Here is a 15,968-nt window from a genome sequence, read left to right as displayed (position 1 = left end):
TTATGAAATGGGAGCGGGTGGTACGCCTACAACAAGATATTATAAAATGGGAGCGGGTGGTACGCCTACCACAAGATATTATGAAATGGGAGCGGGTGGTACGCCTACCACAAGATAATGAAATGGGAGCGGGTGGTACGCCTACCACAAGATATGATGAAATGGGAGCGGGTGGTACGCCTACCACAAGATATGAGAAATGGGATCGGATTGCACGTCTGCAACAAGATGAAACTGAAAGTGAAAATTGTCTTTACTTTTCTTTATCTGAGTTAGAAGTTATATTGTTAGCTTCTTTATTAGTGCTTGTTATCTTGTTTCTGTCAGCTACCCCCGAAGCATGTTTCCCCTTCCCCAGATTTGAACTGCTTATTACTTGTTTACTTTCCGCCATATCTTATATAACTGTACAGGTTTATCTGGAGTCTGGTCCTAGCCTCGTCACTACCTCGCCGGGGTTAGGCCAGACACTTACCAGCACATGGGGTCGGTTGTGCTGATACTACGCTCTGTGCTCTTTTGCACAGATCCCGGTCTTGGACAGCAGCGGTAGCGTGGGAGCCAGCCTTCAGTCCAGTGAGACACCGAGGTAGTCTTGCAGGCGTCCGCAGGCCGGCGTCTCCTCTATCTTTTATTTCAGTCTGTTATCTCATATATTCGAGACAAACAGTTTCTGTTGTTTCTTTCAAACAGTTGTATTTAGCACTCTTAGAAGTTCGTGAGTAATGTGACACCAGTTCTTGGGTAGAGGCATGTATTAATTCTCGCATTATTGTTCGTTTTCTTTAAATTTAAGTCTTCCACATATTTATTTAATTCCGTTGCTTTCATGCTATCACTGATAATTGTTAAAAGAAGTAATTGTTAACGAAGTAAGAAGTTAAGGATTAACTGGCCTAGCTCTCATTAGTAGGTGTCATCACGACTCCCGATGGTGATCTTTCTTTTTGCTTGCTATCTTTATTTGTTTTGTTAGTAATTTTAGTCTCATAATCGCGTGTAACTATAATATGATTGATGAAAAATCCAAATCTATTAATTTTGAATTACATAATTGAGTATTTTGTTTTGTTGATTTTTTTGTTAGTTACATTGTATTGAAATATTTTCTTTATTATGTCTTTTAAGTTTTGCGTTTGATAGAAATTATCAGTTATAAACCAAAGGTTCTTGGTTGGAGGGTTATTTTTTCACGGGATGGAGGGTTTCTAAGTACTCCTCTATGCCATAAATGTGAAATCCGACAAGATTTGATTTAGCTTAATCTTCCAGTATGCTCAAGTGTTCTTTACTATTCAATCCCATAGTGCTCTCTTTTGTTTGCTAATTATAATAACTTAGTTTGTTCTACGATGTTTGGGCAAAGAGTCTGAGCCGACTCGGGGCTCTAACGCCGAATTAGGGTAGAAAACTCTAATTTTTATTATTTCACTATAAATATGAACACAGAAAATACACACATTTACCTAACTACACAATTCTAAAAGTTACACGCTCTTTGGCCGTTGAAGATTTTTTAGAAGGCTACAACAGTTAACAAATTCAAAAATTTATCTTCGATTCCCACTTCTTTTAGCCATTGCTTTCTCTTTAAAATTTGTATCGTCATATTTCATAATGGATAAAACTGTACTCATTATTAATGCTTAAATTTATGAAAAATATTTTATTATTCGAAGTCAATTATGCATATGGCACTTTAACATTACAATTATAGAATTTTGACTATTTAAATAAAATAAAAATAAAGAAGAAAAAGAAGCTAAATTCGAGATTTTATTTTTAAAAAGTTGTTTTTTATGCACGCCAAAAAACTCTTTTCTATTAAAATTGTTTGGCATCAATTAATAATTGTTCTTCAAAAAAAAAAAACAATTGTTGGATAATTGTTGCTAACATTAAAACCTCCTTATAACATAAATTTATATGGTAACTCTAACACCAATTCATTAGTGTCCCATCTACTGTTGACACTTGGAAGAGATGTCAATTCAACATGAATAAGAACACTTTCAGCTACCTCTTACAAATATCCAAACGATTATGAAGCCAATGGTTTTTTTAAACAAAAATGACTAACGTTTATACTATCCTGCTCAAGCACAAGGAATTCTATAGATATAGCTACACAATTGATTGCACATGTATGTGGTTAATGAGTTACAATGCAAACAATTCAATTGTCCACCGCACAATCACGTGTGAGACATATTTTTATAATCAATTGTTGATTTTAGGATTTTGCTACCATAATTTCTTCCTTTCTTGAGTTAGTATATTATTAGCCTTCATTAGCTTTAAGGACTAAATTAAAGTAGAAATCAATAACAAAAAATGTTCTTAATATAGCAATAGAAAAGATGGTGTAACTTATTATTCCACACAAAGATATAATAAAAGTTTGCCAATCAATCCATCACAACGCAAAAACCATGTTATGGATAAATAAAGAAAACGACTTCATGATAAAAGAGATCTATATTATATTTAAGTTATATTTTAATTTTTATATTTATGAATATGGAATACACCCGCAAAGCGCGTACCTTATGTAAGCATAAACTTTAATTGCACCAGGATCTTGAACATGATAATCTTACACGTAATCGTCATAGAAAGCATACCTGAAGCGGAATCCACGATCTTGAAGCGGAAGCGTTAATTGAAACTGGTTTCTCGCCCCTTGCCCTAACTTTATGTTACCGCCGCCTTTAGAGATGGAAGAGAGAATAAAAAAATACGGTAACCCTAATGGGTGGGGAGATGACCAATTTATAGAGGTTCTCACTTAATCTGGTACGTCCATCAAGTAACCGATCTGACGGATGAGATTTGCTCATTAATTAAATATTAATTATGGGCCTAATCTTATTGGGCCACATACACGTAAGGAAAATAGTTTACATTCTCCCACTTGGCCCAATAATCACATAATATTAATATTTAATATAGGAACATTAGTCGCGCATAAACAAATCTCTTCTATAATGTCCATCATAAATACCATAATACGATAAACTACTAAATGTGAGTTATGGCGGTTATATATAATTTATCTACATACTCCCTTCCATATACTACAACATTAGCAACTCATCATGTCAGGTCCATAAGCTATAAAATATTATGGTCCACAATAATATCTCATTGAGACTTATCCTGTAATATCTCAAAACAATAATGTGTACACCATTATGAGAAACAGGAAATCATTAATGTATATCAGAAACATATAAATGAGCTCAGAGTGTCAAAACATCATAAATACATCAATTATAAATACAGCCAAGACCCATTCTATGTACGTGTTCTTTAAATATCTTTGGCTGTAAACCTTTCGTTAATGGATCTGCAATCATGAGATCAGTTCTAATATGCTCAAGTGACACTCTTTGTTTCTGAACTTCCTCCTTGACGGTAAAGTACTTTAATTCCATATGTTTGGTACCTTTGGAGTACTTATCGTTCTTGGAGAAGAATACTGCTGTAGAATTATCACAGTAAATTTTCAGCGGCTTGGTAATGGTGTCGACAACCCCAAGTCCTGAAATAATGTTTCGCAGCCATAATGCATGAATTGTGGCTTCAAAATATGCCACAAATTCTGCTTCCATAGTGGATGTAGCAATAACAGACTGTTTGGCACTCTTCTACGATATTGCTCCTTCAGCTAATAGGAACAAATAACCAAACGTGGATTTTCTAGTGTCAATACATCCAGCAAAATCTGAATCCGAGTATCCAACAACTTCTAAATGCTTGGATCTCCTATACATGAGCATGTAATCCTTCGTTCCTTTTAGGTACCTCAAAACATTCTTTGCAGCTTTCCAATGATCAATTCCTGGGTTACTTTGATATCTTCCTAGCATTCCGACCGCAAAACTAATATCCAGTCTTGTGCAAGTCTGGGCATACATCAGACTACCAACAATTGAAGAGTAAGGAATTGATTCCATTTCCTTTCGTTCTACATCATTCTTAGGGCATTGCATGAGACTAAATTTGTCCCCTTTTTGAATTGGAACAATTCCTGTTGAACAATTATTCATGTTAAATCTCTCTAGAACTCTTTCGATATAGCCTTTCTGAGACAATCCCAATAATCCTTGTGATCTATCACGGAATATTTCTATTCCTATCACATAGGATGCCTCACCCATATCTTTCATTTCAAAATTCTTAGAGAGAAAATCTTTAGTCTCACGCAATATGCCTAAATCATTAGCAGCAAGTAGAATATCATCAACATATAGGACTAAAAATATAAACTTGCTCCCACTGATCTTTTGGTATATACATCGATCAACGGTATTTTCCACAAATCCAAAAGATGTTATGGTATCATTAAACATTATATACCATTGTCTTGAGGCTTGTTTAAGTCCATATATTGACTTCTTCAGTTTACACACCATTTGACCTTTTCCTTTAGTTTCGAAACCCTCTGGTTGGTCCATATAAACTTCCTCCTCGAGGTCTCCATTAAGAAAGGCAGTTTTTACATCCATTTGGTGTAACTCTAAATCATAATGAGCCACCAAAGCCATAATAATTCTTAACGAGTCTTTCTTAGAGACCGGCGAAAAGGTCTCTTTATAATCAATGCCTCCTTTCTGAGTATAACCCTTGGCAACAAGTCTGGCTTTGTATCTCTCAATATTGCCATTTGAATCACGTTTGGTATTAAAGACCCATTTATACCCGATTCTTTTAGAACTTCTTGGCAATTCAACAAGATCCCAGACTTTATTGTATTCCATGGATTTTAACTCTTCCTTCATGGCATCAATCCATTTGTCAGACTCATTACTTTCTATGGCTTGTGAAAATGAAACCAGATCCTTAATAAGACCAATGTCAAAATCTGACTCTTGCAAATAAACCACGTAATCATCCGAAATAGCTGATTTTCTAACTCTTTGAGATTTTCTTAATGGCATTTCTTGTGATTCATTTATGTCAGATATTTGTGAGTTAGTTTCTTCATGAAGTGTTTCATCCAAATGTTGCTCTGTATTGTCAAAGTGTTCTTCAACAACTGGAACAATATTTGGTATTTGTGTGGAAGTAGGCACATTTCTGGGTAATAGAATATTGACCTTCACCTCTTTAATTTCCACACTTTCTTTTCAACACTCCCAATAACTTCACCATTTTCAATGAATCTTGCATTACCGGTTTCAACAATTCTCGAACTATGGTTTGGACAGTAAAACACATACCCTTTAGATTTTTCTGGGTAACCAATAAAGTAACCACTTACTGTTCGAGAATCTAATTTCTTTTCTTGTGGATTATAAACTTTAGCTTCCGCTGGGCAACTCCAAACATGCAGGTGCCTTAAACTAGGTTTCCTTCCTGTCCACAGTTCAAAAGGGGTCTTTGGAACTGCCTTACTAGGAACCCTATTTAATAAATATACAGCGGTTTTAAGAGCATACATCCACAATGATTTGGGTAATGAGGAATTACTTATCATGCTCCTAACCATATCCATAAGTGTTCGATTGCGCCTTTCTGCAACACCATTTTGTTGAGGTGCTCCTGGCATAGTATACTGGGCATATATGCCACGTTCCTTGAGGAACTTTGCAAATGGACCTGGACATTGTCCCGATTCATTATATTTTCCATAATATTAACCACCTCTATCTGACCCAATGATTTTCACCTTTTTATCTAATTGCCTTTCAACCTCATTAACAAACACTTTGAGAGCATCTGCTGCTTGAGATTTTTCTTTCAGCAAATAGATGTATCCATAACGTGAAAAATCATCGATAAAAGTGATAAAATATTTTTCTCCACCAAAAGATGGAACATCAAAAGGTCCATAAATATCGGTGTGTATAATTTCAAGAAGTTGGGTGCTTCTTGTGGCACCTTTCTTACTATGCTTGGTTTGCTTTCCATTAATGCAATCCAAACATATAGTAAGATCAGTAAAATTTAGATTCGGAAGAATCTCATTTTTTACTAATCTTTCTAACATTTCTTTGGATATATGACCCCAAACGTCTATGCCACAAGTAAGTAGAACTTTCATCTAGTGAACTACGTTTAATTCCAACATTATGTTGAACAGTAAGAAGGGATTCAGAAAAAGCAATATCGAGTTTCAATTTATATAAACCATCACTGAGAAAGCCAGAACCATAAAAAATAGAATTCTTATATAAATTGAAACATCCATTTCCAAACTTTAAATCAAATCCAGAAACATCAAGTCTTGAAAGAGAAATCAAATTCCTAGAAACTGAAGGTACATAAAGAGTCTGTAATAGATCAAGGTGACGTCCAGTCTCCATGATCAAACGATAAGTCCTTATGCCTTAAATTGGAGCCTTCATACGATTTCCCATGAACAAGAAATCCTTATTTGGATTTGTAGTTTGGATCGTAAGGAATCCCTGCAACGTAGTAGATACATTAGCAGTTGCACCAGAATCAAGCCAGCAAGTATTTTTAGGAACTTCTACTAAATTTAATTCGAAACATACAAAAGCACTAATTGTACCTTTCTTTTTGAACCAAGCTTTACGTTTCAGGCAATCTTTCTGATAGTGTCCTTCCTTGTTACAGAAACGACATTTATCTGCCTTATGTTCCTTGTTAGCATCCTGTTGAGCTTTAGCATGTGCTTTCTTCTTCTTGAACTTGTTGGCCTTTACATTAAGTCCTTTACCAGCTCCTTGACCCATGAGGTTAATTGAATGATTCCCTTGTTTCTTAAGTCTTGACTCCTCCTAAGTAAGCATACTGGACAATTCACTAACATTCCACTTATCCTTAATAGTGTTATAGTTAATTTGAAAAGGTCCATACTCAGGAGGTAACGAGTTCAAAATAAACTGAACCAAGAAGGAGTCATCCACTTTCATCCCCAAGGTCTGAAGTCTTGCTGCAATGTTAGTCATCTCGATGATATGGTTTTGCATACTGCGCGACCCATCAAACTTTATGGTCATGAGTTCAGCCATTAGTGTACCAGCGAGAGACTTATCTGCAGAACGAAAACGTTCTTCCACAAACTTCAGGTATTCCCTGGCACTTTCTGTTTGTGGAATAGTACTCTTAATGTTGTTGGCAATATTCATTCGCATAAACATAAGGCTTAGCCTGTTAGAGCGTTCCCATGCTTTATGGAAAGACTTCTCATCCGCACTGCTCGAATCAGTAATGGCAGCGGGCTTATCATTCAGCAGAGCCAAGTCAAGATCCATCACACCTAAGTGGAACTGGACTTGTTCACGCCATTCAGAGAAGTTCAATCCATTGAACACAGTAACAGACGAAGCAAGCGAATGAAAAGGAATAGCTGCAAAATAGATAATACATGTTCACAAATCAATATGGATTCAACAAAATAGTTAAAGCATATCATAATTCTCCTTTGGGTAGATACTACGACATACTATCTTAATTTAAGTGCCATTTAGTCTTTAATAGGTATTTAAATAATTTTTTTTATTTTTTATTTTTTACCAAATATATATATGCCATCTTTGGACAAACAATATATATTTGACTAAGAATATTAATTTTACCTCATCATATTCACTATTCATCGAATAATTGATTCACCTTTGGGTAAATCTTTAAGTTCTAGCAATAGTGAAAATTAATTTATCCACTATTTTTAAATTATAGGCATTTCATTAATTTCATGGATAAACTATATTTTATGTATGCATATTTTTCATAAACAAACTAGTTTGGCCACTTTGGTGACTAACAAACTATATAATATAAGTGCACACACAAATTAGAGATCATAATATTTTATGCATGTGAATACTTTAATCAATTTAGTTTGATCACTTTGATGACTAACAAACTATATACACTTTAATCACAAAATAAATACTTCATTACTGTGTGCTAGTTTATTTAGGATGATGTCAATTAACATTAGCTTTGAAAAGTTGGATGAGGACTTAATCGATAAATTTGAAAGATGGGTCTCATTTTGATTTCTAACCAATAATGTCTTACTATATTTTGCATGCTCACTTCTTACCTTCTTATTGGCTAGAATTCATGCAAGTGTTATTTTGGGTTTATCACCAACCTTTGCAAAATTAGGTATAGCACAATAAAAGTCAAGATCAATCAATTTGCATGAACACTTTTTTTCCAACTTTTGGTCCGGAGCAATAGACATCGAAACATAATTAAAGACCCAAAATGTGGTCAACTAGTATGAGGATGAACCGTTTCAACCAAAAATTTTGACATGCAAACAACCTTCTACCTTTATATTGGCTAGAATTTATGCAAGCTTTGTATTTATTACCAACCTCTGCAAAATTAGGTATAACACAAGAAAAAGAAAGATCATTCAACCTGATAGCTATAAAAGGATGTCTCTATGGCAAGACATTCAATACAATCCAACAAGAAAGAATCACTCGTTAAAGAAATCACAAGGAAATCCAAAATGACAACAAACAATGTTATGTTTGTGTCCCTTTTATTTTTTACATTGTTTTCTATAGCCTTCCTTCCCCAATCTCTAGCAATGACCATCTGAGCTAAGCTCGAACGATTTAAACCGAAACAAAATTTCACTGGCGAAATGGCACCCAATGACTTGCGAAGTCCCCTTTCGCGTCGACCGGATCATGGTTTCGTTGCAAATATATCTATTGGTGAGCCTGCCGTCTACCAGCTTGTACTAATAGACACGGGTAGCAACATATTCTGGATTCAATGCTACCCATGCCAAAAATGTGGAGATCAAAACCAAATTCCTCGTTACGATGTTGACAAATCATCAACATATTCCAAAGTTTCTTGCGACTCTTGGACGTGTCGCGAGTTCGATGGCAATGTAATGAATGGCTTGAGTGCATATACATATCGACATACATAGATTACACTTGGTCTAGAGGAATTGTTAGTGAAGACACTCTTCATTTCATTACCTCCGATAACGAGGTGGAGAGTGTTCCTAATGTAGCTTTTGGGTGCGGAACATATAATTATGGAGATGAATTCGGGTACGAGTACAGTGGGATACTTGGTTTAGGGCCAAGTGAAGCATCGGTAATGACACAAATCGGATACCAATTTTCCTATTGTATTGGGCATATCAAGGACATTAATGATTCATACAGTCACCTCATCATAGGTGACGAGGCGAGGTTAGAGGGGGATTCAACACCCTTGGAAATCTTTAATAGCTCATATTATGCTATGTTGGATGGGATTCGCATGGGAGAAAAACTTATAGCAGACAAAAAGGTGTTTTCTTCTCAACCTAAGGACGGAGGAGGAGTTTTATTTGACACGGGAAGTCCAGTAACCTATTTGCATAAAGAAGCTTTAGAGCTATTAAGTGCGGAGATAAAAAGTTATATGAAAGCTGGAAACATTCAACAGGTTCCGGAAATTAAAACCGGCGGCCTGTTATGCTTTGAGGGCCGTGTCTCGGAAGATTTAGAAAACTTTACCGAGGTCATATTTCACTTTAGTGGAGGTGCCGATTTAGCTGTGGGACCAGATGCTCTATTTGACCAATCTCGCCAAAGGGTTTTTTGCATGACTATTTTGCCAACCTCGGCAAATATGTCTATTCTAGATCATGAAGCAGAAAATCTCACAATTATAGGCATATCAGCAATGCAAGACTATAATTTCGGGTTTGACATAAAGGAAAAACTTGTGTACGTAGAGGATGTTGACTGTAAGACGCTATCAGATTATGACTGAAAATTTTAATGCTATTCTGGTTTGGATCAATGCATAATCTTTTCTAATGTTATTCTGCCAGACTTTTTAACAACATGTGTTGTCTGGATTACTCTTTTTAATTTGTTGCTTAATTAAATTATTTCATAATATTTGTGGAGAATCAGAAAGTTAAAGAATCACATTGGTGATCCCTTTTTCTATTCCATTGTGAGATAATGCAATTCCAGAAAACTAATCATATTCCCCCAAAAAATGGTAGTTTGGTGGACAATATTATATGTATACAGATTGTCTACACAACAATTCCCCTAATTCGATAACCAAGTCAATTCAAAACTTCTATCGAGAAATAAAAAAATTTCGCTCATACTAAGAAAATAAATAAAACACGGACATATAATAATTATCATGCAATATTCTTATTATAAAACACCTATATATATAAAATCAACGATAGTAAGGAATATGTAATGAATAATTCGCCGAATGGAGAGGAATTTCGAACTGCCAGCCCTTGATCCTCCAGATTGCTCTTATCAGCGATCTATGACTTGCTTCTGCTCGATCTATAATATGTGAACAATGTACAAAGGCCTCAGGACGAAATCCAATCCGCGCACATCGTCGTTTGATCCCTTCATCAACTTTTTCATAATCATCATATTCAGAAAAGGAACAACAAACTGCAACAATAGATATGGTGATCAGGAGGAGACAGAGGATGACATGCTTATAATTTCTAATTCCCATCATAATTTTATCGAGTGAGAGAAGACAAGAAACCAATACCACTGGTTTGTTTATATATATATATATAGGATTTAAAGTAGAATACAAATGACAATACAAACTCCTTTTCTCTTTTGAAATAGGAGGAGTATTCATTAGGAATTTGAAGTCATCTAGGATTTTGCTACTTCAATTTTCAATTTTTAAATAACCGCAACCCTTATCCTAAGAAACGATTATGTTGCCGTTATTTAATTCTTATCTTATATAATTAGGGTTAAAAAATCAGAGTCGAAAAAAACCATTTTTTGATCATGTGATCGTTGTATGTCCATACGAGAATAAAAAAAAAAAAAAAAAAAAAAAAAAAAAAGGACGATATAGAAGTAATTTGTAACAGATCAAATCGATACACGTGTTAATTACCACGTTCTTTACGTTATTATTATTATTATTATTATTATTATTATTATTATTATTATTATTATTATTATTTATTTTTTTTGTAAAAAAATATATGTCAAGAAAAATATCACGACCCAAAATTTACATCTTCGGAACCGTGATGGTACCTAACATTTCACTTGCTAGGCAAGCCAACGTTAAAATACGTTTTGCCATTTTTAACAATTTAATTTAATTAATATTAAAAAACTAATAACTGGAATAAAATTAGAAATAAAGTGAATAACCCATAATAATAGCGATATCTAAATATCATCCCAGAACTGGTGTCACAAGTGCACGAGCTATTAGAATAATACAAATAAAGGTCTGGATGAAAATAAAGTTGTCTGAAAGAAATACTCACCTAAGATAAAGTGGAAGGGAACTTTAGAGCTGCGAACGTCGTGCAACTATTCTTCAAGTCTCCTCTGAAAAGTTGAATCCGAGCAAGTTTATTGTACACCGCTAGGACCAACTCTGGTATCTGCACAAGAAGTGCATAGTATAGTATGAGTACAACCAACCCCATGTACTCAGTAAGTGACGAGCCTAAACTCGATGAAGTAGTGACGAGGCTAAGGCAGGTCACTTACATTAACCTGTAATAATAATAATAATAATAATAATAATAATAATAATAATAATAATAATAATAATAATAATAATAATAATAATAATAATAATAAAGCAGATAACTCATATCAACAATCGAAGCCAACTCGGCAGTCATAATAAATTATTACTTTTACCATTTTGTTGCGGCATGCAACCCGTTCCCACATTAATCTTTCCTTTAATTCAGTTGTGGCGTGCAACCCGATCCTCAATATATATCTTTCTCAATCAATTCTATTGCGGCTTGCAACACGATCCCACAATATATTCATTTTCATTTATGTTGCGGTGTGCAACCCGCTCCCCAAACAATATCAATCATTAATTCTTATAAATGAAATTATTCCAATAATTGAAACAATTAATACTCAACTATTAAGGCAACAAAGCATACATTAATTATGATTTATTTAGTAAACAAGTAATGACAAGTAGAAATTATTTATAGAATTAAAGAGAAAATATGCAATTTAATATATGAAATGCTAAATGTCAAATAGCAATCATGACACATAATTCAAATAAGCACGCAGCAGTTAAAATATGGATTCAAGGCATAATATTGAACAATGAATATAAGAGAAATGATTAATATAATAATCAATTCATGAATTAAAGTAATTTATCATTTTTCAAATAAATATGCAAACAATCAATTTAACAATGTATAGACACTCGTCACCTCGCCTATATGCCGTTACACATAAAATTCACGTAACAATTAATTCAAGGATTCTATTCCCTCAAGTCAAAGTTAACCACGATGCTTACCTTAGTTTTCGCAATTTAAGTGATCACTCGACCACCACTTTTCCTTTCAAATTAGTCTCCAAACCAATCAAACCTATCAAATTATTGGCCAACAATTCAATTGGAGCTTTAGAAATTATTCACAATTCGAAAGAGACTTAATGTAAATCATTTTTGGAAAAGTCAAGCAAAAGTCAGCGTGGGGCCCACTGTTCGGAAACCGACGAACAAATGCTACCAATTATAAATCATGAACAGGATAATTCTTCTCATGAACTTTCAACTGGCGCAACGCATATACAATCACCCTGCCATCTTGCATTAATACTGCACCGAGCCCAATACGAGATGCATCACAATGCACCATGTAAGATCCTAAATTTGTGGGTAACACCAACACTGGCGCCATAGTCAAAGCAGTTTTGAGCTTCTGAAAGCTCAACTCACACTCGTCTAACCATGTGAATAGAGCATCCTTTTGGGTCATTCTGGTTAATAGGTTTGCTATAGATGAAAACCCTTCCACGAACTGGCGAAAATATCATGCTAAACTCGGAAAAATCTGGATCTCAGTAGCTGAAGTAAGTCTAGGCCAGTTCTGAAGTGTCTCAATCTACTTAGGGTCCACTTTTATGCCTATTGCCGATACAACATGCCCCAAAAAGTTAGCTGAGTCTAACCAAAGCTCGCATACAGTTGACTATCCCTCAAAGTCTGAAGAACAATCCGAAGATGTTGCTCATGCTCCTCTCAACTGCTGTAGTAAATCAAGATGTCATTAATGAATACAACCACAGATGAATCCGGATAGGGCTTGAATACCTGATTCATCAAATTCATAAATGTTGCTGGGGCATTTGTCAACCAAAATGACATCACTAGAAACTCATAATGCCCATATCGAGTCCGAAAAGCCATTTTAGGGACATCAGATACCCTAACTGTCAACTAATGATAGCTAGACCTCAAATAAATCTTCGAAAACACCTTGGCATCCTCAAGCTAATCAAATAAATTATGCAGGATTATACACAAAAGATCCTTTTTTGGATCTCTCTTTAGCCCCATGTCTCTTATCCCTAAGAGGTCTTCCTCCACTAGCAGATTTTTTCGGAAAACTCTATTTATTCTGGTGTGGATAGCAGGCAGGCCTATATTTCTTGGTTTTAATAGGACTCCTTTACAAGAGTTGTTTATATATACTATTATCTAAAAATAATAAAGTTATTAATAACTGGACGAAATCAAGAAATAACCCCTCACGTGCGAAACTATAGAAGATACCCTTTAAGATCAAACAATTCTATTGAATTGAGTATGATTGTATGTGTGATAGCATCTACTATACTAGGAATATCAATGAACCCGATTATTGCAATTGCTTAGGAGTCATCAATCCTCGATAACGAATGCTTGTTCTTGATAGTGACCTTGTTCAATTACTAATAGTATATGCACATACTCATCGACCCATCTTTCTTCTTCACGAACAACACGCGCGCATCCTAAGGCGAGACACTAGGTCTAATGAATCCCTTATCAAGCAAATCTTGCACTTGCTCCTTCAATTCCTTCAGCTACGTCGGGGCCATACGGTATAGTGGAATAGAAATGGGCTGAGTGCCTAGAGCTAAATCAATAAAGAAGTCAATATCTCTGTTGGGTGGCATCCCCACCAGATCTATAGGAAATACCTCCAAAAATTCACGAACAACTAGGACTAAGTCCATAGAAGAAACATTTGCACTGGGATCGCGAATATAAGCCAAATAGGCTAGACATCCCTTCTCAACAATACGTTGAGCCTTCATATAAGGGATTACCCTACTGGTAGAATGACCAGGAGTTCCCTTAAACTCTAATTGAGGCAACCCCGACATGGCTAAGGTCATCGTCTTGGCATGACAATCCAATATAGCGTGATAAGGTGACAATCAATCCATACCCAAAATGGCGTCAAAATCTACCATATCAAGAAGAAGAAGATCCACACTAGTCTCAAGTCTCCCAATAGTAAACACACACGAATGATAAAAATGATGTACCACGACAGAATCTCCCATTGGCGTGGACACATACACAGAAGAACTACGAGAATCACAAGACTCAACCAAATATGAAGCAAAGTAGGAGGACACATAGGAATAAGTAGATCCCGGATCAAATAAAACTGAGGCATCTCTATGGCAAACTGGAACAATACTTGTCATCACAATGTCGGATGACTCGGCCTCAGGCCTAGCTGGGAAAGCATAGAATCGGGGTTGAGCTCCACCACTCTGAACTACATCTCTGGGACAGGCCCTAGCTGGTTGGCCTCTACCTCTAATAGCCTGACTTCCACCTCTAATAGTTTGACCTCCACCTCTAGCTACTTGACCCCTGCCCCTAGCTGGCTGTCACGACCCAGATTTCCCACCATCGGGTGTCGTGATGGCGCCTACTATCGGAGCTAGGCAAGCCAAATATTTAAAACACTTTCCCTGATTTCTTTCAAACAAAATAATAAACGAGACAAAATCTAAGCGGAAAACTTCAAATTTAAAACAATTGAAAACCAAAAGTGCGAAAGTTTGAACCAAAATGCGACCCAGAGTCTGGTGTCACTAGTTCACGGACTACTACAGAATACTACATTCAATGTCTGAAAGGAAAATACATCATGTTTGTCTGATACAAGATAAACAAACGAAAACATGGAAAGGGACTTCGGCCTACGAATGCCAGCTAGGCTACCTCGAGAGTCCCTGGACTGAAGATAACTCCCAGAAGTCCTACTGTTGCGGTCCGTAAGCTGCTCCCTGATCTGTGCACAAGAATGCACAGAGTGTAACATCAACACAACCGACCCCATGTGCTGGTAAGTGCCTGGCCTAACCCCGGCGAAGTAGTGACGAGTCTAGACAGGACCTACCACAATTAACCTGTACAAATATAGATAACAAGTGCAAGAAAACAATAACAAGATAATACAAAGTAAATCTGGGAGGGGACATGCTATCGGGGAGTAACAGATAAAAATGAAATATCATAAACAAACAGAAGAAACTCCGGCTCCCATGATATATATATAGTGGACGACATGCCACACGATCCCAATTCATATCATATATAAGTGGACGGCGTGCCATACGATCCCAATTCATATCATATATATGTGGACGGCATGCCACACGATCCCAATTCATCTTTATCACATTGCACGATATGTCACCGGCAACGGAGGCCAATAACCAAGTGGACGGCATGACACACGATCCCAATTCATATCATATATAAGTGGACGGCGTGCCATACGATCCCAATTCATATCATATATATGTGGACGGCATGCCACACGATCCCAATTCATCTTTATCACATTGCACAATATGTCACCGGCAACAGAGGCCAATAACCAAGTGGACGGCGTGCCACACGATCACAATTCATATCATATAAAAGTGGACGGCATGCCACACGATCCCATAATATAATTCGAAACATCAGATTTTGTAAGGAAAGCCCCATTAGGGGGAAATCAACAACATATCACTCTAACCCGGCAAGGGTACAACTAACAACCCAAAATATCCCGACAAGGGAGAGTATATATATCAGTCTACACATCCCGGCAAGGGAGTAATCACAACACATTCTCTTTTTAAATCACTTCTTCCTCAACTAACACATTCATGTTCGAGCTAACGCTCCAAAAGTACACCAATCACAATTCTACCTCAACCGTT

The 15,968-nt window shown here is 36.0% G+C and overlaps 2 protein-coding genes across 2 annotated transcripts; one reads left to right on the top strand and one right to left on the bottom strand.

Annotated features, from left to right (window-relative positions):
* Positions 1–6,749: 6,749 nt before the first annotated feature.
* On the bottom strand, positions 6,750–8,532 carry LOC138880748 (uncharacterized). The gene is made up of 3 exons (XM_070160922.1): positions 8,488–8,532; positions 8,258–8,372; positions 6,750–7,321 (listed from the first exon to the last, which is right to left on the bottom strand). The coding sequence occupies exons 1-3, from the start codon at positions 8,530–8,532 to the stop codon at positions 6,750–6,752; spliced, it is 732 nt and encodes a 243-aa protein (XP_070017023.1).
* A 49-nt stretch (positions 8,533–8,581) lies between these two features.
* Positions 8,582–9,717, top strand: LOC104234734 (aspartyl protease UND-like). The gene is made up of 2 exons (XM_009788354.1): positions 8,582–8,693; positions 8,879–9,717. Exons 1-2 carry the CDS (start codon positions 8,582–8,584, stop codon positions 9,715–9,717), a joined length of 951 nt encoding a protein of 316 aa, XP_009786656.1.
* Positions 9,718–15,968: the final 6,251 nt, after the last annotated feature.

This window comes from Nicotiana sylvestris, chromosome 11 (genome assembly GCF_000393655.2).
Source record: "Nicotiana sylvestris chromosome 11, ASM39365v2, whole genome shotgun sequence".
Classification (NCBI taxonomy): Eukaryota; Viridiplantae; Streptophyta; class Magnoliopsida; order Solanales; family Solanaceae; genus Nicotiana; species Nicotiana sylvestris.
This window is presented reverse-complemented; position numbering and strand designations above follow the sequence as displayed.

What these genes read in the sequence shown, in the direction of transcription:
- LOC104234734 (XM_009788354.1), top strand. Translation starts at nt 8,582, where the DNA reads ATGGCACCCAATGACTTGCGAAGTCCCCTTTCGCGTCGACCGGATCAT. An exon ending in GCTTGTACTAATAGACACGG is followed by an intron (nt 8,694 to 8,878) that starts GTAGCAACATAT and finishes CGACATACATAG; the next exon opens with ATTACACTTGGTCTAGAGGA.
- LOC138880748 (XM_070160922.1), bottom strand. Translation starts at nt 8,532, where the DNA reads ATGGTCATTGCTAGAGATTGGGGAAGGAAGGCTATAGAAAACAAT. An exon ending in GGAAGGCTATAGAAAACAAT is followed by an intron (nt 8,373 to 8,487) that starts GTAAAAAATAAA and finishes GTCTTGCCATAG; the next exon opens with AGACATCCTTTTATAGCTAT. An exon ending in AAATTCTAGCCAATATAAAG is followed by an intron (nt 7,322 to 8,257) that starts GTAGAAGGTTGT and finishes TCTATTTTGCAG; the next exon opens with CTATTCCTTTTCATTCGCTT.